Source organism: Phlebotomus papatasi, chromosome 2 (genome assembly GCF_024763615.1).
Source record: "Phlebotomus papatasi isolate M1 chromosome 2, Ppap_2.1, whole genome shotgun sequence".
Classification (NCBI taxonomy): Eukaryota; Metazoa; Arthropoda; class Insecta; order Diptera; family Psychodidae; genus Phlebotomus; species Phlebotomus papatasi.
Genome location: NC_077223.1, coordinates 34,303,711 through 34,331,230, shown reverse-complemented (window position 1 = coordinate 34,331,230; position 27,520 = coordinate 34,303,711). Strand labels below are relative to the sequence as shown.

The window sequence follows — 27,520 nt, the reverse complement described above, 5'->3', positions numbered from 1 at the left end:
ACATCCAAAAGAATTTGCAAATCTCCAGATTAAAATGCGCAAAAAAAACCTCCTACTTAAATACAGATTTTTCAAATGAAAATTTGTCATGTGTGTAACATCTAACAGTATACAGTATAAGAATAATATTTTAGAAGAAACTTTTCATGGTTGCAAAGTCGACGACAAAATATTTTTCTTGTAAACTTGAGGAAAATATTGTAAGAAAATTACTACAACAAACTTGAGAAAACAGCAAACAATGGTAAAAGTACAATAACATAAAAGTAACTTAGTAGTGAGTTCGAGAAATAAAACAACTATTATAAATAATGATTAAAATATTTAGGAATAATAAATCACCGGTGAGGTATTTCTAAAAATAAACTGCGAATAGGGGATACTGGGGCACCACCAAACACGGGGTAGCACCAAACACTGCAAAAACAAGAACTTTAGAGGACAAGAGTTATAGAATTTAATATGAATTACAGGGATGCTTGTCCACTTGATTGGGATAGTCCAGTTTAGAAATAAAAATGAGACTTTGGTTCTTTCCCATGTTTGGTGGTGCCCCAGTTTCCTCTACTATTTTCTGCTACTATTTTAGGATAAGGTAATTGAAATTTGAAACGCTTGAAATATTTATCGATCATGAGAGTTAGATCGTCACCCGAAAATGTTTTTTTTTTAATTATTCGTCACTTTTAACGAAACATCTCTAGCATTATTTTTTCATTAATAACTAATGGAAGATATTTTACAAAAAAAAATTAAAAAAATAGTGAAAAGCAACGATCACTTTTCAAAAAAAAAAATCATTTTATTTTGGGATGCAGAACTAACCTTCATGGTCGGTACTTCACTTCCTTTATATTATTCTGGTTTGAATGTTAAAAAAATATTAGGAGACAAAAATTTTTTGTAACCGCTCAATATAAAAACTATGATAAGTTTAAAAAGAACAAAATTACGAAAACTTCTTGGTAAATGGAAATTTTATAATCGAACTTATCTTGAAAAGTTAAATATAATTTTAAGTGATTTATGGTCAATTTTGAGTTATTTTAATGATCAAAATAAAATATTTTTACCTACAATTTTGGTTTTTTAGTCAATAGAATTTATTTTCAGACAAAAATTACTTATCGGTTCACAACCGATTATTTAACCAATTTATAAATCACTCAAAACATTGCTCAAAATACACCTCAGAAGTAATATAATTAAATTTCGAATAAAAATAAGTTGTCGGTTATGAACCGGTTCCGAATGAATGGAATCGGATCGGTTTTATTCGAAAATCCAAGACCTTTCCAATGAGCCCAAGATAAGAATTAAGCAACTCATTATTTCGAGATAAAATGCAGAATATTTATTTAGATTTATTCAAGAGAGGGATAAAATAAGCCTTCTGTTTGAAAAAAATATTCGTCCTCTTCTTTAATTGTGTAATAATGGGTTATATGGAAGAGACCTTGCTCTATAATTGAACGAGAGTATCGGATTCAGTTCATTACCGGTTAATAACCGATTCGAATCAATTCTTGTTCGTGTCTGTCATTCCAAGACCTTTTCAACGAGCCCAAAGTATGATACCATTTGGGCGAGAACTACGCTTTCTAGCGCTTTTTCCGACCTTTGACCTTGAAAAACCATTATTAGAAATTATTCAACAGTATTTTCGTATAAGGACGAATGTCTGCCTGGGTAATCTCTAAAACAGAGGTGAGCAAGAACCGTTTCCAACCGAACAAACGTCAAATGAAAATTGTACGTCAAAGTCAAAACGGTCAAAACACAATCTGGACAAGATTATTTTGACGTTTATTCGGTTTCAAGCGGTTCTTGCTCATTCCTACTCTAAAATACATCTAAAAATGAGAAAAAAAATTTCGAACAATCCCCAAAAAACGTGATTTTGGAGTAGAAGGGGAGGAGTGGGGGAAAATGAGGGCCATGTTAACGATCCTTGGGTCGATTTATGAGAGTATCCCGAAGGTCACAACCGTTTGGTCTCTAGATCTGGCGAAACCCAAACGGACAGACGAACAACCGTGAAAAAACCTTGTAAGAAACAATTCAGGTTCATTTTCCAATATGTTCGCCGAGATTAACTTTGAAATAAATATATCAGACATAAAAAGGAGAGTATTATATACGTTTTCGAGATATAACCGAGAAAACATGGTTTTGAAAAGGAACAGAGCTTTCAATGCAAAGACTGACTTATGGGAGGTTTCTTGTATGGGAATTCTGTAACCGTATGACATTGTCATATGATAAATTTAGAATTTCTAATGTGGTGAATTCTGGAAAACTATTCGATAAAATGAAGACAACGATACATATCAGTTTCAAACAGATCCCTGCAATATAGATTTGGTACTCAGACCTTTATTGTTGTCCTGCTTACGAATTTACAATAAAAATTTATCATATGACATTGTCATATCGTTACAGAATTCCGCTTCTTTTCTGGACACCACAAATATTTCATTTCTAACCGTTTGGCCTTTATGTCTCCTTATTGGTACACAAACAGTATAACATAATTTCTCATAAATAGTCTACCAAATTGTTCAAACAATCTACAATTTTTTAGACAAAATAAATATTTCCATAATTTTATTTATTTATGTAAGAAAAAGTGATGAAAATGTTAGGGTTGTTTTATGTAACATAAAGCAGATTATCCCTTAATACAGTACAGTTCCTCAAATTTGAACATTTGGGGCATTTGGGGGGTATAAGTGACATTCTTACTCCTCAAATTTGAACAATATTTTCAAAAACGTAACGGTGTTCATGTGAAATGCACTTTCCCAAATTTAAGAAAGATATTTTTAGTGAATAGAGGAAAGGCTCATAATTTTGACCAGTTTCTTATTTTGGACACTTTGAGGATAGAATTGGACACTAAAAATAAATTGATTAAAATTATGGTTTTTTATTCCAATATTTGATGAATAATGAATTATATCTAAATATTTGTTCGTTTTAGAAGATTTTAACACTAAATACGTTAAATTTTGAATATGATTTGAGTTAAAATTGCTTTGTTGAAAATTCAGTGTGAGCAATTGCTTTCGAAAAATATCTGTTCTTCGTGTTTACTTTAGTCTTATTTAGCTGTGGTGGAGTACTAACAATGCTTCTTCGTTTTTTTGAGTGATATTATTGAATATTCATTGAAAATTTTGTTGATTCACGTTAGTGGTGATTTGTACATTTGACCTGAAGTGAGATTTGCCTTGTGAATTAAATTTTTCGTGTGAAAAATGGGAAATTTTTTAAGACATTCACCAGTGAGGTGATAATTCTTATTTTGGACAGGTGTTTTTCTCACGAAATTTCGTGAAGTTTTAGCTTTTGTGATGACTAGGTTGGACAAATGCCTGGAGAAACAAATGAGCATCATCTCTATGAAAGATATGTAGCGAGAAATGCCTTGAAAGGCTCCCGGAAAGGCCAGGGAATGAGCGAATCCGCACGTACTTGGAGTACCGAAGTCAACTCACTTTAATGAATAATATGGAAAGTTTCCGGGCTTCTTGTGACATTCTACGTTTCCCTTACATGAAAAGGAAGAGGACTTGGTAAGATTGGTTCATGAAATGAAGAACAATGGGCATCCTGTTGAGACGGATTAGCTGTCTAAATTTACAGCCAAATTGTCCAAATTAATAACCAAGTTGTCCAAAATAAGAGTCAAATTCACCTCTACATATCAATTCATTTTTAAACGTATTAAAACTAATTTTAGTAAAAATAAGACGATAGGTAGCTTGCCAAGTTTCTAAACAATCCTTCTGAACAGAGAGTAACAAAAAAAGTCAATCAGTATCGAAAATATCGCACTTCAAACTTGGAACATCGATGCTTATAAGCAGACTGGACAAAATTATGAGCCTTTACCATATATTTAGTAAAACTAAAGAAAATATATTATTTAAATGTAGAGAATTTTTTTCTTCTACATATAAAATTGTTATTTTAAGTTATCATAACTTATCATTGCTAATCTAAAAAAAATCTTCTTTGAACGTGCAAATGGATCTTCTTGAAATTTTGTCAAAAGATGTTTATCATTTTCACAAAACTTTTGATTTTTTTTTTTTGCTAATTTGGCAAAACTTTTTTATTCAGAGTAAGATAGAAACTATTCAATTCTAACTGAATTTAATTTGAACACACCTCTATGACCCTTAATCTTCAGGAAAACCACAAAACATCATTTTTCTAATAAGTCATAAAAAAGATTTACTAAAACTGTCTAATAAGAGGTAAAATGGTAGTAAATTCTTGTAAGAATCTTTGGCCATAAACAAGTTTAACTTTCAAGAATGCCTCCCACACTTCTAAAATAATTCCAACGGAATTTATACATAAATCTTTTTAAACAAAAATCTCAAATTAAAAGCAATAAAAATTACTGTTACTACCAGCAGAAGTGGAAGTGCTCAGAAACCATAAAATTATTAAATTTTTTTCTCGCGTAGAAGACTGTTATCAATATTTTTTTTGGGACGTTGGAAAGACTGAGATTTTGTGACTTGTTTTTGTTACTTAAAATGTTTATCAAAATTTTGTGGCTGAAACAGCAAATTTTCTCTTCCTAAACTGATCATTATCACATTTTTTTTGGGTAATTTCTGCCACAAGACATATGTTTACGGAGTGCCACCAGAGTGGAGTCCTCCTAGAGTTCAGTGGAAAAATGCTGGAGAAGAGGATGGGTTTTTTGTTGGAGGATGTCTGTGTGTTGAATGGAGTAATCCACCCTTAGTGACGCCCATGGAATAGAGACGAAACTGCATTCTTGGGCACAGAGAGTGAGGAGAAATCGTAGTGTCTGGGACCACGGGAGAATGCCACACGAAGAATGTGGAAGGAAGGGAAAGAAGTGGAAGAGCAAGAATCTGAGTGCGACAAACACCCACTTAAAAATTCGAATTGTACTTCATGTTGAGGCTCTCTCATCTGCACCTCCTCTCTCCTGTGATTCCAATATATTGGAGAAGGTGCAGATGCTGGGATTGAGATTGTCTTTTTTTCTAGGAGAAAGAAATACTTACGAGAACTTTGGTGAATCTCCTCTCCAGTTCATTGCGATCCGGCATTGGCTGGCAACTTCGTCGGACGCTGGGCTGGCGGATGTGGTGACTGTTGTGGTGGTGCTTCATGTAGCTGATCTCATCCCGATGGATTGTTGTGGTCTCCACAGATTGGTGCCCATCGGGCGTCCTAGACGCCGAAATACCCATCGTCAGCACTTTGGCAATTTATTGCAAATTTCACTTTCACGAATGCACATCACGCGCTGTGGCAAAAGTCTGCGAGATGACTCATGAACGTCTCTCGCCTTTGTTCACAGACATGCTCCATAGTTGGCTCCTCCAAAAGAATTTTTTCCTCTGTCTCCTGTCCCGTCTCTTTCCTATACCCCAACACACGCCCCAGCCAAACCGGATAGTCCCTATCGGAATGGTCTGGGCTCTCAGAGCAATTTAATAGCAAATATCAAATAATTACAGACAACACAAAATATAAATCACAAGATTTGAGCACTTTTGAGCGACATTAAAACAATTCCAATGGACGCACTCCAGAGCCTCCTACGACTCTCCTCCTGAAACAATGGCGTTAATATCAACAGGTCGGCCCCAAATTTCACAATTTTCCACTCTCCACCACATGAAGGCACCTCATGGGGTCACTGAAACACCTTTGGGAGCACTTTTTGTTTAATTTCAAGGGAAATATGGACTGTTACATGAAGAGGCAGCACGGGAATGTTCACACGATGTTTACGCTTTGACTGCCGCAATCCAACTGCTATAAATTTCTTCTATTCATGGAAATATCGGAAATTTCCGCCACCCTCTTCGGGGAAATTTCCTATAATTCTCCATGGAGAGATGGGACATTCGTCCGGTGGAGGGAAATTTTATTCAAGACATAAACCCAAGATCCTTTTTATTATCATTTTTCCTCAGAGATTTTTTCAAAATTCTCATCATTTTCCACATTTTCCACTGCTTCTTCCAATGATTCTGATTCTTGACTCTCTTGGGCATCTTCTGTATCATCTGATTGCCTCTCTTCGCCTTGAGAAAACTTCCCCGTTAGAGAGTCTTCTTCCAAAGTCTTTTCATCATTTTCCGCTTCCTGCTTCTGTTTCCCCAGGTTCCCCAGCAAACCTGCCCAGGGATCCTCAAGCATCGACGGATGGAAGTACTGCTCAATAGAATTATCTCTTCTCGAAGAGAATTTCTGAAAAATAAAACTAAATGACAGATTCGAAGAAAAAACATGTTTTCCTGCCTTTTACCTGGCTATTCCTGCCTCTGAAGTTGTTCTGTGGCGAATTGGGGGAATACGACTTGCTGTAGGGATTCTGCTGAAAGGACTGTCTGAATCTATTTCTCCCTTGAAAGCCCCGAAATCCCTGATCACTGCCTCCCTGACCCTGATTTGGACTGTTGTAGGGTGAAAAACTTTTACGATTCGATTGACCATTGTCCCCTTGACTCCGGCGATTGTTGTCAAAGTAAAATGATCGGTTCATTGTGATCTTTTCTCGTTTTTTTCACAATTTCCTCAAAGAAAACACTCTCTCAAATGCGAATGCCCGGAAAATCAAAACGTAAACAATGGGATATTTTTATAGCAAAGTGGGATTAATGTGCCATAACACAAGTTTCGCAAGCTTGTAAAATTTTTCCGCTCAAAAAATGGGTTGTTTGTTCTGTGAGAAAACCCAGGAAAATCCTGCAATAGGGGAAGGAAGTAACTCATTCATCAGCCTCCTGAAACAACTCTGGAAACATCATTCAGGTGAGGGAGGTGATGTTAGCAGCCTGAAACCAAAACTAACCTTACTTTTTGTACTTACAGATTTGAAGGCTGATTTTGAGAGAGTTTCCTTGGAAAAAGAAGCCCTGAAGAATGAAATAGACATCCTCCAGGCAGCAGAGAAGTAAGTTCTACTAATAGATCATAAAATCATTATTCAGATTTTGCTAAAAAAAAAAATTTATGCTATAGGTGCCGGATGAAATTCGGTCCGTCCCAACCGTCTCAGCCGAAAGTTTCAAGGAAAGAGTCTTCTAGCTCAATTCTGCAAACCCAGCCTATATTTTCAGAGGATGAGGATCGAACAGCTGAAGGATCTGACTGGGATGATGCCTTTTTGGTGGGGACAGACGAAGCGTTTGGCAAGGAGAATTCGCCGAGGAGGAAGAGTAAGTCCAAAAAACAGGAGAGTAGATTGCCTCTGTCTCCTCAGAAAGACAATATCTTTGTGGATAATCTCCCCGTACGTCCAAAATCGAAAGTTAGTCCTGTTCGGTGGTACTCTAGTGGAAAAGCCCTCAATGAAACGATGACGTCCAAGAACATTTCTGCCTTAGAAAAGCCCACAGTGCCTTCCAAACTTCTCGATATGATCAAGCCCTCCCGCTCCAAAATTCCTGATTCATCGCCCAATAGTGAGAAAAAACTCAAATTGCGCCAGACGACCCTGAACTTTAGCAGAGTCGACAGAGATGAGACATTCTGTGAGGAACTGGTCAATGCTACGCCCGAAAAAGTTACTCAGCCAAAATTGTGGAGCAGGGGCAATCAGCTGGGTGACACACCTCTAGACCGTAAGACAAGCCTCCAAGATGACATTACGCAAATCCATCCGGAAGATACAATTTTCATCGATGACTCCCAAGAGAAGTTCCTCAGTCCCCCAAAAGTTCCACAGAAAGTTGATAAGCCAGAAAAAATCAAGTCTCCGGACATTGGACGACCTTGCTTGACCCCAGATGGATTCTGGGATCTCGATTTTCCGCCCACGGCAAAAACACAACCAGCATCACCGAGCGACCGATTATGCAAACGTCCCAGGAAAAAATCCTAAACCTGATCTACAAGCAACTTTATTGATATATCCTGTTAAATCTTTACAAATTTCCCCTCTTGGCCTGGTCCAGCTCAATGGCCTCAAACAGTGATTTGAAGTTTCCAGCTCCGAAGCCCTGTAATTGATAAAAAAATATTTTTATTCGATTTGCCATGAATTGTACAAATTATATATTTCTTATAAAATTACGAAAAACCAATGAAAAGGCTGTTTTATTTCATGGAATGGGAGATTCTTATTGTGATCCAATTCGAAAAAGGAAAGTATCAAGTTTGGAATTTAAGTTGGTCAAGGGGTAACTCATATTGAGAAATTCTTGTCAATTGTTCTAGAAACGCTTCGTGAAAACTGAGAAACCCAAGATTTGCATCCCGAAAACTGAGAAATCCAATTTCTGCACCAAGAAACCCAAGATTTGCATCCTGAAACCCGAGAAACCCTATTTCTGCACCGAGAAACCCAAGATTTGCATCCCGAAACCCGAGAAACCCAATTTCTGCACCGAGAAACCCAAGATTTGCATCCTGAAACCCGAGAAACCTTATTTCTGCACCGAGAAACACAATGTCTGCATCGCGAAACCCGAGAAAACCTATTTCTGCATCGAGAAACCCAATTTCTGCATTGAGAAACTCGAGAAACCCAAGATTTGCATCGCGAAACCCGAGAAACCCAATTTCTGCACCGAGAAACCCAAGATTTGCATCCCGAAACCCGAGAAAACCTATTTCTGCATCGAGAAACCCAATGTCTGCATCGCGAAACCCGAGAAATCCCAGATTTGCATCGCGAAACCCGAGAAACCCAATTTCTGCACCGAGAAATCCAAGATTTGCATCCCGAAACCCGAGAAACCCTATTTCTGCACCGAGAAACACAATGTCTGCATCGCGAAACCCGAGAAAACCTATTTCTGCATCGAGAAACCCAATTTCTGCATTGAGAAACTCGAGAAACCCAAGATTTGCATCGCGAAACCCGAGAAACCCAATTTCTGCACCGAGAAACCCAAGATTTGGATCCCGAAACCCGAGAAAACCTATTTCTGCATCGAGAAACCCAATGTCTGCATCGCGAAACCCGAGAAACCCCAGATTTTCATCGCGAAACCCGAGAAACCCAATTTCCGCGCCAAGAAACCCAAGATTTGAATCCTGAAACCCGAGAAACCCTATTTCTGCATCGAGGAACTCAATGTCTGCATCGCGAAACCCGAGAACTAAGATTTGCATCGCGAAACGGAAGAAACCCAATTTCTGCATCGCGAAATCCGAGAAACCAGAAACCCTTGTCAGAAAAAATGGAAGTGAATTTTTCCTTTAAGTTGGTGATAAAATTAGATAAAATTAGAACCCTGCGTAAATAGAGTCAGAGTGAGTAATTCAGTCGTTATTTTTTTTTACTGCTCCAGCTCAGAGAGAGAGAGAGAGCAGTTATATAATCCACTTTTTTTCAACTTGGGGACACGGCTAGAGGCCAAACGGTAAGTGATATCGACTTTCGGTCTTCGACGACCCCCCATAAGTCAATATTATTTAGGACAGTCTTTTTTCCCACCCCCTCCTACCCCCTCCAAAACTAAGTTTTTTTTTGTTTATTTAGAAAACGGCTCCTACGATTTCTTTCATTTTCGAATATGTTTTAGATTTTAGAGGTAGTCAAATAAGGCGCATATTTCGTTCTTGGACACCTATGTCCGAAAACCATTTCGATATCGAATTTTAGAAGATCGAAGTTTAACTACTGAAGGGCCTATATTTCAACCGATTTCCTTAAATTTGGATTTTTTGAAAGATCTTGAAATTTCTAACCCGACTGCATTGGACTTAATTCGTCATGAGTCGTTATAGTTACCAAGATTTACCTTTTTCGAATTTACTGTTTTATTTGTTCGAAAGCTCGTTATTCATGCTGAAATATAATAAAACTTATTTTTTGTTTTGCAATTCGTCATTTCGGGATGTTTTTTTTTAATTTATCAATCAATTTAATCGGTACTAAAGCCGTATGTACCAAAAACCATACGAAAATTCAATACACGGATAGCTCTTTCTCGTGAGTTCGAGCATTCCGCAAAGACGGGACGTTTTGCCATTTTTTTACAAAGTTACAAAGTTTTTTATTCAGGACGAGCTGAATTATCCACCCGGACTGTTTGTACTACTTCCAAAACTTATCCGAAAACGCAACAAAATTAGAAAAAAAAAGATTCAAAATCCGTTCTTATAAAGGGTCATTGAACTTCGAAAGTCGATATTTTACAAGGGGCAACTTATTTCGGGGTACTAGAACCATTCTTACCCAAGAAGCCGGGTAACGCGGGAAACCCATAAATTTTTTTTAGGAAATTCACGGGGAACCCATTCGCTTCTAGGGAACTCACAGGGAGCCCATAAAATTCTTGGGGATCCTATAATTTTTTTTTCAAGGAACTCACGGAGAACCGATTCGTTTTTTCAGGGAACCCAGAGAACCATTATTTTTTTGTGGAATCCGGGGATCGCATGTTTCAGGAAAGTCACGGGGAACTCATTTTTTTTCAGGGGACCTGGGAAACCCATTTGTTTTTTTCAAGAAAATCGGAAAAGTCATTATAGTTTTTCAGTAAACTCGGGGAACCCATATAACATATCGGGGAAGTAAAAATTCGAGTCAATCTGATTACTTGAGTACCCCTTGATATCTCATACTCATACAAGCAAAACATAAATGTTACAGAAATACCGGAAATACCACTCCATTATCAGTTGGAACTGATGCAACCGCGTTGAAAATTCCAAAACCTTTCAATTAAATTCATTCTTGATCAAATCGGTTGAGTACTAAGCTCTCCCTAAAGTGATTAAACTTTGACCTTGAAAAATTCAAGATTGCGAATTTTTCAAAAACAATTTTTCATTCACTTACATTGTGATTGTGTCTCTGGATGACCTCAATGAAGAGAGTGGGACGATCTTGCATATTTTTGGTGAAGATTTGCAGAAGATACCCATTCTCGTCATAATCAATGAGAATCTGCAATTCTTGCAAAATCTTAAGATCCTCCTTGATCTTCACACCACTTTCCTGGAGTCTCTTCTTGAGTATCTCATAGTAGGAGTCTGGGATGGTCAGGAAGTGCATTCCGCGTGCTCTCAAATTCCTAATGGCCGTTATAATATCATTCGTATTGAGGGCAATATGCTGAATACCAGCACCACCGTAGTAGTCCACATACTCCTGAATCTGAGACTTTTTCTTCCCATTGGCGGGCTCATTGATTGGGATCTTCACTGTCTCCTCATAATTGGTCATCACAATGGACCTTAGAGCTGAGTATTCCGTATGGATCTGCGAATCATCCACAGACCAGAAGCGATGGAACATTAGAGTTTTCTCATACCAAGCAGCCACGCTTTCCATCTGAAGATCTGGCTGATTGCCAACGGTGTGATCGATAAAATTGAGTCCAATTGGCGGTAAATGCTTTAGCAGAGGATCCTCCCCATCCATGGGTGGCTTGAAGCCCGGCAAGAAGACACCACGGTACTGAGAACGCTCCACAAATGTGTGTGTTGTATCCCCAAAGGTCTGAACAACAGCAAAACGCACCTTTCCATACTCATCCTGCTCCTCCCAGATGTCTCGGATGAGTTTAGCTCCACGTTGCTTAGCTCTCTGCACAATTACATTGAGATCATCTACTTCGAATGCAATGTCCTTTGTTCCATCTCCATGGCGCACGAGATGATCCCCAATTTCGGTGTTGTCTGGCTCGTACGCGGAAACGAATACAAAAACAATCTGCACAATTAAAAAAGGGAGGAATGCAAAATTCACTTATACTGAAAATGTAGTAAATTTGATCGGAATAAGCTTTAAACATTTAATTAAATATGTAATTCCATAAAATATTTTGGCCGGTTAATACGGGCTTCAGATCTAAAACTTACACGGGCTTCAGACCTAAGGCTTAGCCATATGGCTTAACTTTTTTAGATTCTTTAAATCATGATTTTTTGGATTTTTTTTTAAATTTAGGATTGAATATTAAAGCTAAATGATTAATTAAATTTTGAAAAACTAACAAAATTGCTTATTATTAGATTTTGAGACCTTTTAGGGAACTAGCCTTAACCTCTAGTCTGAAGACTGCCTTATACGGGCTTCAGACCTAAGACTTAGTCATATGACTTAACTGCTCTAATTCCTTATCAATCACAATTTTTTGGAAAAACTCAACTTAGGATTGGATTATTAAAGATAAGTGACATATAGATTCTCAAAAGACAATAAAATTGCTCGCTATTCAGGATTTTGAGAGCTTTGGGAACTGGGCTAAACCTCTAGTTTGAAGACCGCCTTAGACCGTTTTCAGACTAGAGGTTTAGCAAAGTTGCCGAAGGTCCCAAAACCCTAAACAGCAACCGATTTTATTGATTTTTTAAAATCTAATAGGCAATTTGGCCTTCATTATCCAATTATAAATCAAAATTTTCCAAAAAATCTTGACTGATCAGATATTGCAAAAGATAAGCCACATGGTTAAGGCTTAGGTCTGAAACCCGTATTAGTCATATGGCTTAACTCCTCTAAATTCTTATCAATCAAGATTTTTTTTGGAAAAATTAACTTGGAACTCAATTATTAAGAACAAGTAACATATTAGATTTTGAAAAAAACTATAAAATTGGTTGCTATTTAGGATTTTGAGGCCTTCAGGAACTTGGCTAAATCTCTAGTCTGAAGACCGCTTACCGCTCTCTGATTGGCTAACATTTTCTAATGTATAATTTTTTTTTTAAGCTCAAACCAATCAAAGGACGATATAGAACTGAAATATTTTCTGGAGCTGAATTTTAATTATATCTTAAAAAACTACGTATTAATTTCTTCTTCCTCTTCAAATGAATCTTAAATGTGTCACAAGATCGTCAAGAAGTTAAGAACGGTGTGTTTAACATTTTTAGGGGTTGGTTCTATTCTTCGTTTTGTGGGAAACTATGGCAAATATTGCCAAATTGGATATTTATTTTTTCACGAGCTTTCAGAACATAGGTCAGCATATTCGTATAGGAAATTTACTGCTCTACAACTCTTCTCAAGACTACAGTAGACTCTCGCTAATTCGGCTCATTTAAGATCGGGCTACTTTTTAATTCGGGCAGCAGTTACATTTGAAAAAAGTTGTTTTCGTTTTTTCAAGTTTGATTATAATAATTATCATATGAATCAAATATCCTCAAATTTGGCATGGTTTGTCACAGGTACGTTGCTAGAGTTGAATTAAAGGTAGGGCATCAATAATTAGAGGTAGGGCATTTATCAAAATTTTTGATTGATCTATTTTGATTAGTAGATTTCCGTCCCACTTCACTTGAATGGAAGTGAATGAGGTAAAACAAAAAAATCAAAATGACAAATTTTAAAAATAAAATATATTATTCTAATTCGTCGATACATATACTTAGGTGGTTACGTGGGTCAAAATTGACAAAAAAACAGCAGATTTTGTTCTAATTTCTTTTCGGCATAATAAAAAATATAATTCATTCAAGCTCTTGCGCATATAAAAGTTCAATATTCAAACTATATTTCCTGAAATTTTCATTTAAAAATTTATCCTGTGGGACTTGATTTTTGGAAACTTTTTCAAAAAAAAAACATACTTTAAGGTAGACAAGATTTCTCGAAATTCGTTCATCTGGAAAATAAAAACCAAATTCAAAAAGTTTGTCGCGCAAATTTCTCTCTAATTTGAGTGACATTTCGGTCCCAAATGTCCGAATTTCAGAGAATCTACTGTACTCTCTCCCTCGATAGAATATATGCTTTACGAGTTATTTTTTAAAAGTTGATTTTATAGAGATTCTCTAAGCCGAACTGAATCTTGAAGGTAAAGAATCGCGTCGAACCGATTTTAACCGTATCTGATGGTGAGAACACTTTACTCGACGCAATTCCTTACTTCCAAAATTTTATTCACAATCGAATTTTCACGCATTCCGAGTTGCAAGCAAACCGAATATTGCACGCATTTCGAGGTTACCTGTAAAGAATCTGAGGAATCTGAGCTACCATAAGCTTATCCTGGCTATTTCTCTGTCTTAACAAGAAATGTGCTTTAATTGAATTAATCATCTATATCGATATTTTCTGAAAGGAAAATATTCTAAAAATAGGGCCCAAAATTTCATATCCAAAATTTTTCGAATTTTGGAATCCTTTTACCCTTTAACGACGAGACACTTTTTACGGACTAAAAATTAAAAATAAAAATTGAACTGGGAAACATAATCAATGATAAGTCTTACATCTAATCTTGGAAAGTACAACAGAGTCTGATTCGGTGTATTTTGTGCTTCTATGAACGATAGGGACAAAAATAGACCAAAAATTTAAGTAATTTTTCTGACAATACCAATGAATAATATTTTTCGCTTTAATGAAAAATATTACGTATGAGTATTGTAATTATTATTGCCAAAAGGGTTTTGCTTAAAAAATATTAGAAGTATAAAATATAAATAAAATCAATTATATTATGAATTTGAGAATTTAAAAATTCGCCATTTTTCAGCTTAAATACTTACTACATAGCAAATAGCTAGAGACTTGCGAAAAATATTCTAGATTCATTCAACCTTCTACTTTACAATTATGTACAGACATAAGAAAAAAATAACTTTGGGTAGTCAGGAAAAATTATTTTCTTTATAGGACACCGGTGTTCCAATCGTCCTTAAAGGGTTAAAACTTTACGATTAAGAAGATTCATGAAGGTTAATATAATACAGTGGGGGGTGTCAATAGTTTGTTACCTAATCTGTATTTGAGAAACTAAGTGGAAAAAATGATAGAAAAAATTACCTTTCCAAATTTTTCTTTTTTCAAATGAGTTCGCTTTAATCCGTAGATCCTATCTATATATTAAAAAAATATTAAATAATTTTATTTTATATAAAAAATAATTGTTTTCCAAAAGTTGATCATTTTTGAGAAAAGTTTGTTGCCTCATTTGAAAAAGTATTTCAAAATGGTCAGAACATGCAACCAACTTAATGCAAACCGGTTATACTTTGAGTTTATGTCATTTGAGAGGCAAATGGTGAGTTTTTATATTTCTAAAGTTATCAATGGTAGGAGAAAATACTCTCCCTTCGAACGTTCATGCCTTCGAATAATGTGAACTTCTTCTACTTTTCTTAAGAAATTTACACATGATTATCACATAATTATCAATAATTGATGATAGCTAACTAATATTTAATAGAAATGTGTAAGTCTCTTAAGAAAACTAAAAATATATTCATATTATTCGAAGGCATGTACTTTTTAATGAGGGCTCCAAAACTGACCTTAAATTTTACCGTAAATCTTTTTCATATTTAGAAAAGTTACAGAGAACTTATTAAAACATAAACTTATTAATTACATTTAATTAATTAGGGGAAAGCGCCGCGGTACCATCACACGAATCAAGCATCGAAGAACTTATTTTTTCAATATGTTTTTAATTAATCTGACCCATTATAATCGCTTGTGCAATGCTTCAAATTTACCTGAAGAGAACCACGGGTCAATTCCGGAATTTAGAAAAATATTAGATATACAGGATATACACAAAGCCAAGATTCCCGAAATCATACTACATTCACATACATAATCGCAATAGTCAAAGTAGAAAAACAGAAACGGACAAAAAAACATTTTTCATGATTGGAAACCTTGGAAACAGAATCACGTCACCAAGCTGCTCTTTATACTTGAGAAAATCTACTTATTACACTCTTCAAAAGAGACTACTCACTTTATTCTGTTTCACTGCGTGCTTCACAACTTTGCGGGAATTGGTCTCCAATCCTTGATAGGCGAGTGGTTGGAATCCTAAGCGAGTGGTGTAATAACTGGCAGCCTGTTTGGCATTTCCCACCCAAAATGTAATGTGATCGAAGCACAAGAAACGTCCTCCATCGGGCTTAGGGCCTTTATCTGTGTAGGAGGTCTGCAGAACAATCCACAAGTTAGCAAACTTCCAAGATCACACTTTAGAAAAATCTTACCATTTTCACAAATTCTATATAACTTGGCACTGGTAAAAAATACAAAAAAAAAATCACTCTGAAGTTTAACTTGCGAGATTTAAGAACAAACTACAAGTCGTCCTCAGATTAACAGTGGCTTTTATACTGTCCAGTAAACCTGAGTGATCAGACGAGTTTCTGGATCTCGCGCAGAGTCTCTATCAATAAATTATCCACGGAAATCACTTTTGAAGCGCAACAAGCACAACACGAGGAAAATAGTTACAAAGTTCTTCAATTGCTGCAATAGCAAATCCTGCATGAATTTGGGGGGAAAGTCCGGGAACCAGTATACCGTGGATTGTGTAGTGAAAATGTTGAATAATTGGGTCAAGGATATTAATGCCAAGGCAAAAATTCTATGAAAAATCCTTCTGCACGTGCAAGAGACATGATCAGTTGTCACATAAAAATCTTCAGTGGTGTGATTTTGTGTCCAATAACAACAACATCTATCGGATAAACAAATTCTTGTTTATCTCACAAGAATGAATTAATGAGACGAGCCCCTCGGTGAGGAAAAACTGGCTTTCCACAATTTTTCGATTTCATTTGAATATCATTATTAAGTATTTGCCTCCATTTGATATCTCTTACGTATTTTAACTTAAATCTGTTGCGAAGCGACGTTTTATTGAAAAAAGAATCTTCACAATATTCATCCACAAGTTCTTGGTGTGCTTTTCACTCAAACAACATGTGAATGGTGATGAATCAACTTAAAATCTTCCATCTTTAGGAAAAAGGAATGAATCTGTAATAAATCAGTAGTTAATCGGTAAGTGAATTTAAATCAAGAATTCAAATAAATTATCCATTTAAGCGTGGTTTAACCCTTAAAAGACGAGAAGGTCAAAAATCGAGGGTCAGAAAAAATAATTTTTTCTAACTATTTAGAGCAAAATACAGCATTAGAAAGCCGTAGGAAACATTTCATTTTTGGGTCACGGGTGACCCAATCGTCCTAGAGTTAAATCTATTTGCACTGAAAGAAGAATGGGCAAATATGTATGGGAGGTAGTCTATGTGGCGTCTACAGTCAGGACTAGGCGCATTTTATAGGCAATGTATATGAAAAAACCGCGGAGACCCGTCGTAAGTCCTTGTAAAAACGCTTTTTATCTTTTTGAAAAAAATACTAATCGTATTACTCAAGATTAGCTATAGTAATCTTTCTGAAGTTCGATATGGAGTTAGTTGACGATTTAAGCTTTTAATCCATGCATACTACCCCCTGCCCCACCCCTCCATTCAGTAGGCCCCATGCAAAATGTGGACTTTTTCTATCATAACTCCTCTCTGAAGAGAAATAGATATCAGAAACTTGGCATGGGAACAAGGTTTATGGAAGGCTTTTTAACCATGTATATATGCATTTCCCCCATCGGCTTTCGGTGACTCCTCCTCGGCCTATGATTTTTAAACAGGGACATGACGTTTCCTATGATTCCCATATATGTACACCACTTCCAGGCACTTCCACAATTTGCATGGAATAGCCCTGCGCACTTCCAAAATTTCGCAACACTCTCGAAAATGCTGCAATACTTCCAGCATTTCCTGCAATTCATGCACTTCTTACACTTTCTAATCAATAATTTATTTAATCTTATGAGAAATCTATACTAAAAAATAGCTGAAGAAATTTATTATTCCGCATATTTCTAACATTTTGCAGCGGCAGATATTCTTGCATACTTTCAGTAATTTAATATTATCTTTGTTTTACGAAGGGGTTATCAACATATTTTGAATTTTCCTAAGAAACTAGTGAAGCTACTTTTGGAAAATAGAGTCTCTAAAAAAATGTATTGTCGTTTGCAATTATTGACGCTGTGCTGGAAAGCCTGTAAGAATCCAAAAGTACGAGTGCAACAACTAATTCAGCACTTCAGATGTATCTTCACGTTTTATTAAGCTTGATTCTCTTCTTGGCTTCAAAATTCTTTAAAATTGAAACGTTTTGCACTCTTGAGAAAGGTTTTTAGTGATTGCTAATTAACTTTTGCAACAAGCTATTTTTTACAGGATCTTTTCCGTTATTGTTGTATTAGAGAAATTTCTCCGAAATTATTTTTCAACATTTTAATAATCTCTTCAATTGTTATCGAAAAATTTTCTTACATTGGGATACTTACAATATAGCCATCAATATTAGAGGCAGTTTAAAATGGAATTGATATTTCGAAGAATAGACCACTATTTCGAAATGTTCAAAGACACTTTTAATCATCTTTATTTAGAGCAAGGACACAATCTCCAAGAAATAAACCTACAAAATGTTTTTTTTACGGAAGTCCATCACTTAGTTTCATTCCAAATTACGTAAACATTAAATATTACAAATGTTCCATTTCGTTTCTCATTTTGTAAAAGTACTCAAAAGCACAAATCGACCTTTTTGAAGAAAACTTTTGAAGAGACGTAATACACTAACTAAAACTTTTTCAGCATATGCAAAAATGTAAACAAAAAAAAATGGTGGATGTGTTCTATGGGATACCCCTTGACTACATTTGCGAAAAAGTCCCACGAATTTATGCAATCATCCAATACATTGCGATAAATTATTAAAATATATATATATATATATATATATATATATATATATATATAATATATATATCAAATTGATTCAAAGTCAATTGCAATAGCTATGTCATTATTTGTGAGCAGCTATATGAATTTGAAATAACTGTAAAAATTAAAGAAAACTATTATTCAGCTGAATATTTCCTCGGAAAAATTACAACACAAATTAAGCTGTAATAAATTTGAGCATATTTGCTCCATCTCATAATCATAATCAAACTTGTAAAATGTTAAAAAAGATCTTTTCAAATTACATTGACGTTCGAATTAAAAATATTAACTAAAAGTAGCGTAGTCTGAAGAATATTGAATTAGACAGAAAAGACTTTATAATCGGGCACTTCCACTTCCAAAGACTTCCAAGCACTTCATTTTCAACCGTACACCACTTCCAACCCTGATATATCCCCTTGAATGAAGCAAATATACTCAAATTTGCCATGGTTTGTCTTAGTTTTGATGTTATTTTGCATCATTAAGGGATTTTCATGAAATTTACTATAAATATGAGTATGTAAACTCAATATGTGTATTCAGATGAATAAAAATCGTTGCATTTCAAAAAATTTGTCGCCCGAATTTCTCTCTAATCCGGGTGACATTTTGGTCCCAAATGCCCGAATTTGAGAGAGTCTACTGTAATACAAATACAGAATGAAAGCCGATTTAATATAGAATAGGCAACCGAAAACCCCAAATTGGCAACCAACGTAGTTTTGGAGATATCTCGTGAAATATGTACGAAAACAGGGAAAAATTTGCACTAAAACTGATCGCATTTTTCAGACCTGATGTCACCCCCCTGTTTTTAAACATTAAACAGATTTTTTACTCGGCTCTTAAAATATGTATAGTAAATCATTAAGTAGTATAAGAAAAACAATGGTAAGTAGAAAATTCGTAGGCTCAGATTTATAATAACTTTTCTTCATCATTAGTGGTCTTTTACGGAAAACATACAATTAAATATAAAAATTGGTCTGAAACTAAATTCTTGCGGAACACACTTATAGAACACATAATATGTAACGTTTTTACTGATTCTTTTATTTATAATGATTTTATTTATTACAAACAAATAATAATTGTTCACAAAATTTTATGGCGTCAATTCAAGTTTTGATTGAAACATTTTGTGTATTATTATGTTTATTGCAATAGAGAAAGAAATCAAGATAATAAAAATAGAAATCAAGTCTTGGTTCTAGATTCAGAATCTTTCATAAGTAATTCTTGTGGAGGTTTCTTTCTTAAAAATGTTGCTAATAGCCGCTGATCTAGAACCTTTTCACCCCCTGTAAAGTAACTGACTAAGAAACTAATACACATATTAAAGAAAAGCCCAATAATAGTATGATACTGAAAGTTGAGTCTGAATATCCAAGGAAGATCTGAAGTTTGGTTCACAGTAGTAGACACATTGGTAAATTGATGATTCTGCATAAAACTTTCAAGACCGTCATTCTTATGACATCCATCGGTTCGCATTGGCAGGTAAGGGTCCTTGGGCTTCCTAAATTCCCCAATCATTAAGGTTATCATTATAAGTTGTGATACAATCACTCCAAATTTAACACCCTAAAAAATTGATAAAATTAGAAGAAAGAATGTTTTTTTTTTGTAGTCCTACTAAAGACTTACTTTGCTGTTAACCTTTGGAAAGAGCATTCCCAAAATAAAGAGTCCCATGATTGTCACAGTTGCAATGCCAATACTTTGAAAGGTGATGGTTAAAACTGTGCCCATTCTTTCAATAATTAATATTAAAAGAACTGAAATGACACCCAAAATCACTACAATTAGCTTCATGATGTTATTTGCTTTTTCATCAGATGCACGTTTAAATTTCTTAGCAAGAAAATCATTGTAAATGGTGCCACTCATGGTATTGAGATAGGAAGATGTTGATGAAAGTCCAGCAGAAACGACTCCTGCTATGAATATTCCATTGAATCCTGGAAAAAGTGATGCTCTCTCTTGCACAAAGAATGCTAAAAGTTGATCCACCTTCCTCACCAGTCCAATACTATAGGGATCACAGTCTTCATAGGCTGTGTACATAACTGCCCCTATAATAATCTCAATTCCAATTAAGGCATTTATGAGAAAAAATTGGATCCATATGCAATATTTCGCCTTTCTTATAGTTGGAACGGAAGTATATCGTTGGATACAACTCTGCGTCAGTCCCAATCCGTAAGCTGATGCAAACATAATACTAAACATGTAAGCCCATAGGGTTCCTCTAGCCTCGAGATCAAGGTCTAATCTGCAAAATGCAATGCAGATTGTAGAGATTGTACAATCTGAAACACATTTTTCTGATTCAATCCATTTCTCTCTTATCCTTACTTGAAAAAGATGAGTCTTCCACCACGATCCATCGCCTGCCAGACATTTTCTAATCCTCCTACGTTATACCAGCCAACACCTAATATCACTAATGCAGACGCCACCATAAGTATTAATTGGAACATATCAGTCCAAACCACAGCCTTAATCCCACCAATAGCTGTATACCAAACACACAAACCCATTACAATAACCACGATTACGTACAAATTCACACCAGTAACTTCCTGAAATGCCAAGGAAGGCACGTAAATAGTTAATGGTACATACAGAAAACCCGAGAGAATGAAAACGACACCAGCGAAGATTTTAACTGTATGATCGAAACGACGTTCTAAATAAGTAAAACTCGACACAAGTTGGAGTTCATAGAAAACCGGCAAAAAGATAAATTGAACCATTAAAAGACGAAAAACTCCAAGTAATAGAAAAATCCAACTATGTACACCATAAGCGTAGATTTCAGAACTTTGTCCTAACATAGTTGATCCGGAAATTGCAGTAGATGCAAGGGAGAAACTTATCGGAAGAACTTGCATATTTCTTCCACCTAGGAGGTAATCCTCAATATTGCTCCCATGTCGTTTAGCCTTGATGGAATAATATATCCCAATTGCCACTGATACAACAAAAACTAATACGAAGAAAAAGTAATCTAACAGTGAAAAATGAAATTCAGCACTTGAGAACATTTTGATTCACTCCGTGAGAGTGGTAGACAGAAACTGAGGGAATTGCGAATGATAAAAGTTTCAACTCTTTTTCTTTTCATTTTAATTACCTACTTGCGTCTAAAGTTAATGAAGAACTTTATTATAAACATACAAATAATTATATTAGACATTTTTTAGGTGTGATTCCTTCATAATCACACCTATTGTGGTACTCCGATTTTCTAACTAACTAAACTTTCGATTTTCTCCGATCGAGCTGAAATTCACAGGGTATATGTTTTGAACATCCCTGATGCCAAAAATGGTAGTCCGCCATTTTCGGGTCCGGCCGGCCGTCCGTCCGTAGTACGCAATATCTCCGATTTGGAAACAGATAAGTATCTTCATCATTTTATTTTAAATATATCTACTCGCGCGTACGACGATTTCTATGCTATTAGTTTTTTGAAAAACCGGTTCGCGAAATTTTTCGAGAATTTTCAGGGGCCGCGAAATTTTTCGCGAATTTTCGCGGGTCGCGAAAAATTACGCGGATTTTCGCGAGTCGTGAAATTCCGCGAAGTTTCCGAGATAATCGACTTTAAAGATTTTCAGACACTTTTATGCATTTCTCATTCAATTTTACTTATTTATAACGATATATTCCCCAGAAAAGCTATGCAAGCCATTGTGAGGAGACCTCGGCCTCGAGGCAGACCTAGGACAAGGTGGCTGAATCAAATTCAGAATCTTGCCTTGGAACGCCTCGGGATCGAACCCGAACATCTTCCTGAAGTGGCGGAGGATCGACAAGCGTGGGCTGCTAATTTGGATGTCATGGGCCCGCGACCCCAATAGGGATAAGCGGTTGAAAATGAATGATGAATAACGATAATATGTTACATACAGTTTAAGAATAATTATTAAACGAAATTTGCATTATTTATGTATAAATATCGTTCGAGTTTGCCACAATCCAAATTTGCAATGAAGGAATCGCACCTCTATAAGCTGATCTAGGCTTATCACTGGCTTTAACTCATAATAATGTTTATTACTGAGCAATCATTCTCGAAACGTGCGATAAAAAAAGGTATGTAATGTATTGCGTTATCCATAATTTCTATTGCTAAGGCTGCAGCAGAACGGTAAGTATTTTGGTAAAATGGTAAGTAAAAACATCAAAAATGGGAAATAAAAAAAGCAAATTTGTTGAGTAAAAAATCAAAATTGGTAAGTAAAAAACTCAAAATTGGCAAGTAAAACATTAAAATTGGCAAGTAAAAATCAAGATTGGCAAGTAAAACATCAAAATTGGCAAGTAAAAATCAAGATTGGTAAGTAAAACATAGAAATTGGTAAGTAAAAATCAAGATTGGTAAGTAAAACATAGAAATTGGTAAGTAAAAATCAAGATTGGTAAGTAAAACATAGAAATTGGTAAGTAAAAATTAAAAATTGGTAAGTAAAAAACTCAAAATTGGCAAGTAAAACATCAAAATTGGCAAGTAAAAATCAAGATTGGTAAGTAAAACATAGAAATTGGTAAGTAAAAATTAAAAATTGGTAAGTAAAAAACTCAAAATTGGCAAGTAAAACATCAAAATTGGCAAGTAAAAATCAAGATTGGTAAGTAAAACATAGAAATTGGTAAGTAAAAATCAAGATTGGTAAGTAAAACATAGAAATTGGTAAGTAAAAATTAAAAATTGGTAAGTAAAAAACTCAAAATTGGCAAGTAAAACATCAAAATTGGCAAGTAAAAATCAAGATTGGTAAGTAAAACATAGAAATTGGTAAGTAAAAATCAAGATTGGTAAGTAAAACATAGAAATTGGTAAGTAAAAATCAAGATTGGTAAGTAAAACATAGAAATTGGTATGTAAAAATTAAAAATTGGTAAGTAAAATAATCAATAATGGTAAGTAAATAAATCAAATTTGGTAAGTAAAAATATCGAAAATGATGAGAAAATATAAAATGGTAAGTAAAAGAAAACAAAATTGGTAGGTAAAAAAATCAAAAATTAAAATGTTTCACTGTTAGAACAATATGGAAAATTTTCTGTTTATATTATTTATGTTTTTTGTTTAGTTTAAATTAAAGATTAACTATGTCTTTCTGATTGAAATGTGTAAACCCAATAAAAGATACTAATTCCTTAGTTAATCAATCTCCGAAGAAAATAAACCACCACCCCGAAGAAAACCACATCGTTTTCATCTTTCTTGGTTGATAATGCGGTAAAATGAGTTTCGATGACTAAAATATATACATTTTTAATTAAATTTTTTTTTGTATGATTTGTTTTATTGAAACTCTTAATCATACAAAAGTATAACAACATGTACACAATAATCATTTGTAAAAATCATTTTTATTTTAGCTAGAAAAATAATTGAAACTTCTAATATTTCCAAAATTCCAGAATATTGCACTCTCATTGCATAAAAAATTAATCTCGTTTAAAATTATTTACTATTTGATTTTCATTGGACAATGAGCTGGCGTGATGGATATGAGGACACCTCCGAAAATCGCCAGTGGAAATTTATTTCACCTCAAGAAGAAAAACAAATTTTCTGTCTTGCCCAGAGCCTTCGGTCCGGATGTGGACCTTGTTCAGTGGTCGACTAGACTATGTTTTTTGATTTCCTGAATTTAGTTATTTTTGGAAAAATAGAGGATTAACCAGCAGTAATCACTTGAGAAATCAAATCACATCAAAGACACAATTGCAAAAAGAAAATTAAGAAAAGTAACAAGAAAAGTAATTATCTTATAGTTAAAACCTTCCCAAGTGATTACTACTGGGTATGAATTCTGAGATGCGTGAGTTTTTCACGTGAGAAATTCATGGCTTTTAAATCGTCTTTTGTAAGAGTTTCGATAAGTTTTCAAGTAAAGTGTCATGTAAAACTCATACAGTACCTAAGGAAGCACAGTATAGTTTTTCCGAAGACTTGATTAAACGCTTACTAAAGCTGATTTCAGAGTCGTGAATTTCTCATGTGAGTAACTCACGAATCTCAGAATTCATACCCCGGTGATGATCCTCTATTTTTCCAAACATAACGAACTTCAGGAAATCAAAAAACATAGTCTAGTCGACCACTGAAGAAGGTCTACATCCGGACCGAAAGTTCTGGGCAAGACAGAAAATTTGTTTTTCTTCTTGAGGTGAAATAAATTTCCACTGGCGATTACAGGAGGTGTCCCTATAGAATATTTGATTTTCATTTGGCACTTTTGTAACTACCAAAAACCAACCATTTCTTCACATTGCTGTAGCTCTGTGATTAGTGTTTTGCAAAAGTGGAGTTTGTGGAATAATCTTTCTCATAAAAGTTGCCAAAAGTCGCTGATCTCGTACTTCTTCTTTTTCAGTAAAAATACTGACCAAGTAGCTAATACTTATGTTTAAGAAAAGTCCGATAAACGTCTGATATTGATAGTTAATTTTGAATACCCAGGGTAAATCTGTCTGCTGGTTTACTACTGATGTGTTAGATATTATTCGTGATTGATACAACTGCTTTAGGTTGTCGTCCTTTAGACATCCATCAGTTCTCATTGGAAGGAAAGGATCTTTCATTTTAAAGCTGCCAATCAATAAGGTCAGTACAACAAGCGCAGATATGGGAACGCCATACTTCACGCCCTAGAACCAATCAACCCGTGTTAGAAAAAAAAACTTTAAATTGAAATATAGAAAAAACATAATATACCTTGCTGTTTACACGTGGAATGAGTATTCCCAAAATAAAAAGTCCAAATATTGTTGATGTTAAAATGCTGAGACTTCGGAAGGTGATTGTAAAAATCGTTCCCATTCTTTCTATTAGAAAGATCATAAGCGTCCCTATAGTACCGAGAACGACTACTAGAACTCTTAGAATACGATTAGCCTTTTCTTCAGTTATACGTTTAAGTCTTGAAGCTATAAAATCACTGTAAATTGTTCCACTCATTGTATTTAAGAGTGTTGAAGTTGTTGAGAGTCCTGCCGCAAAAATCCCTGCTATGAAAATCCCATTGAAGCCAGGAAAAAGTGATGCTCTCCCTTGTACGAAATACGGTAAAATTTGATCCACCTTCTTAATCCGTCCAATACTGTAGGGATCACAGTCTTCATAGGCTGTGTACATAATTGCCCCAATTACAAGTTCCATTAAAGTAATTATAAGGTAAAGGACTAGCTGTATCCATAAACTCTGTTTGGCTTTCCGCAAAGTTGGAAGCGATGAGTATCGTTGAATACTACTTTGATTCATCCCAATGTAATAGATTGAGATGAACATTATACTAGAGATATATCCCCATATGGTTCCTCTAGCTTCGAGATCAAAGTCTAGTCTGCAAAATTAAATACCAGATTTTACAATCTGAAACAACTCTTTTCATATTCAATCCTTCTCCTTACTTAAAAAAGACAAGCCTTCCACCACGATCCATCGCCTGCCAGATATTTTCTAATCCTCCTACGTTGTACCAACCAACACACAGTACCAGTAACGTAGATGCCAACATCAGTATTAATTGGAACATATCCGTCCAAACCACAGCCTTAATGCCCCCAACCGCCGTATACCAAATGCACAAGATCATGATAATCACAGCTGTAGCGTAAATGTTCACCCCAGTGACTTCTTGAAAGGTCAATGAGGGTACGTAGATGGTTAAAGGTATAAAGAATAATCCCGAAAAGATGTACACTGCACTTGCAAATAATCTTACAGTACGGTCAAAACGACGTTCTAAATACATAAAGCTCGATACTACTTGGAGTTCGTAGAAAACTGGTAGAAAAATGAAGTGAATTAATATGGTTCGGACTAATCCAAAAACTAGAAAAATCCAGTTGTGAAGACCATAAGTATAGACTTCTGTACTCTGACCAAGCATAGATGATCCGGAAATTGCTGAAGCCACAAGGGAGAAACTTATCGGAATCACTTGCATATTCCGTCTACCCAAAAGGTAGTCTTCAACATTAGTCCCCTGTCTCCTAGCCGCGATAGCATAGTAAACCCCAATTGCAAGGGATACAAGAAACACTATTACAAAGAAGCAGTAGTCCAGAAAAGAAAAGTTAGCTTCAGTGCTTGAGAACATCTTAACTTGATTCAGTGTTAAGCTAAAGAGTGATCAAATGTGACTAAATTCCTAAATGCTGCACGAGCATAACTAGATACTTTCCGTTTCTTCTAATAGTTCATTTTATAATTTTCGAGTGTGCGTATGATTGAGGCATGTTTGGATTCACATTAGAAAGTCTATCCGGCACCGTTGGGTCCTTTGGGTCAGATGATTATTATCAAGAGTAATACTAATAAACTCTGATGGATAATGATAAAAATGAGTTTCTTTTTTTTCAATAAAAAATGTTTATATTTACTTGAGCGATTGTACACAAATATGTCGATAAAACAACATGAGATAGAAACGACAAAATAAATCAAAGGAAAGGTAATTTTCACGTTATAAAGATTACTACCAACACAAGTAACTCTACTAACATAAGCCTTACGTTATTATCGTTTTAGTCAGATTTTAAATGAATCAATACCGCAATTTTTTTTTATTGTTGAAACTTGGCACCATTGAGCATTAACACTAAAAAATATTTACCTCCTGTCTTCCGCGACCACCTCCTCTTCCATAAAAAAATATTTTCAGACTTTTAACTCTGTTTTCTTCGGCTTAGAATCATGTGTTTTTAGTCTTTCATAAAATTAGCTCAGCGAATTTTCTTTTATTTTTGTATTTGATTCGGAGATAGTCGAAGAATATTTCGTTCATAGAACAAAAAATTCAAAATCGAAAAATGAGGCAAAGTGAGACAAAATAGATTAAAAATAATTTTTTTTAATAATTTCACTTTTTTTTGTACTTAGAATTTTTCTCAATATCGAAAGACTTTGTGAAACTTCTCAAAAAATCTGGGGTTAATGTAGGCAAACATG

General features: G+C 35.0%; 6 protein-coding genes across 9 annotated transcripts in view; 1 reads left to right on the top strand and 5 right to left on the bottom strand.

Annotated features, from left to right (window-relative positions):
* Nucleotides 1-5,833, bottom strand: part of LOC129803594 (formin-like protein) — a 48,782-nt gene extending 42,949 nt beyond the window's left edge. Inside the window, exon 1 of the mRNA XM_055850285.1 lies at nt 5,058-5,833. Within this exon, the coding sequence (XP_055706260.1) occupies nt 5,058-5,246 (189 nt within the window). The 5' untranslated portion in view covers nt 5,247-5,833. The remainder of the gene's footprint in view (nt 1-5,057) is intronic.
* A 98-nt stretch (nt 5,834-5,931) lies between these two features.
* On the bottom strand, nt 5,932-6,692 carry LOC129803612 (uncharacterized). Its single transcript, XM_055850312.1, has 2 exons — nt 6,314-6,692; nt 5,932-6,255 (listed from the first exon to the last, which is right to left on the bottom strand). The coding sequence occupies exons 1-2, from the start codon at nt 6,548-6,550 to the stop codon at nt 5,965-5,967; spliced, it is 528 nt and encodes a 175-aa protein (XP_055706287.1). The 5' UTR covers nt 6,551-6,692; the 3' UTR covers nt 5,932-5,964.
* A 24-nt stretch (nt 6,693-6,716) lies between these two features.
* Nucleotides 6,717-8,099, top strand: LOC129803608 (uncharacterized). Of its 2 annotated transcripts, XM_055850308.1 has the most exons (4): nt 6,717-6,819; nt 6,880-6,961; nt 7,030-7,226; nt 7,320-8,099. In XM_055850308.1, the coding sequence occupies exons 1-4, from the start codon at nt 6,717-6,719 to the stop codon at nt 7,889-7,891; spliced, it is 954 nt and encodes a 317-aa protein (XP_055706283.1). In that variant the 3' UTR covers nt 7,892-8,099. The 2 variants fall into 2 exon arrangements, with proteins under 2 accessions (XP_055706283.1, XP_055706282.1); XM_055850307.1 differs by having other exon boundaries at nt 7,030-8,099.
* Nucleotides 7,895-16,059, bottom strand: LOC129803607 (4-hydroxyphenylpyruvate dioxygenase). 2 transcript variants are annotated; one of them, XR_008751875.1, is made up of 4 exons: nt 15,937-16,040; nt 15,684-15,878; nt 10,505-11,677; nt 7,895-10,442 (listed from the first exon to the last, which is right to left on the bottom strand). XR_008751875.1 is itself a non-coding variant. In XM_055850306.1 (4 exons), exons 1-4 carry the CDS (start codon nt 15,937-15,939, stop codon nt 7,935-7,937), a joined length of 1,149 nt encoding a protein of 382 aa, XP_055706281.1. In that variant the 5' UTR covers nt 15,940-16,059; the 3' UTR covers nt 7,895-7,934. The 2 variants fall into 2 exon arrangements, 1 of the variants encoding a protein (XP_055706281.1); XM_055850306.1 differs by having other exon boundaries at nt 7,895-8,009; nt 10,802-11,677; nt 15,937-16,059.
* A 3,516-nt stretch (nt 16,060-19,575) lies between these two features.
* The window catches only part of LOC129803599 (protein FAM117B-like), a 101,504-nt gene continuing 93,559 nt past the window's right edge, over nt 19,576-27,520 (bottom strand). Inside the window, exons 3-4 of one of the 2 annotated variants that reach the window (XM_055850293.1) lie at nt 20,191-20,818; nt 19,576-20,127 (exon numbers count right to left, since the gene is read on the bottom strand). In XM_055850293.1, coding sequence (XP_055706268.1) covers nt 19,741-20,127; nt 20,191-20,818 — 1,015 coding nt within the window. In that variant the 3' untranslated portion in view covers nt 19,576-19,740. Of the gene's footprint in view, nt 20,128-20,190; nt 20,856-27,520 lie in introns of those variants that run through there. The other variant, XM_055850295.1, reaches the window with a different exon arrangement.
* Nucleotides 23,843-26,583, bottom strand: LOC129803604 (sodium-coupled monocarboxylate transporter 2-like). The gene is made up of 3 exons (XM_055850302.1): nt 25,978-26,583; nt 25,283-25,910; nt 23,843-25,215 (listed from the first exon to the last, which is right to left on the bottom strand). Exons 1-3 carry the CDS (start codon nt 26,514-26,516, stop codon nt 24,832-24,834), a joined length of 1,551 nt encoding a protein of 516 aa, XP_055706277.1. The 5' UTR covers nt 26,517-26,583; the 3' UTR covers nt 23,843-24,831.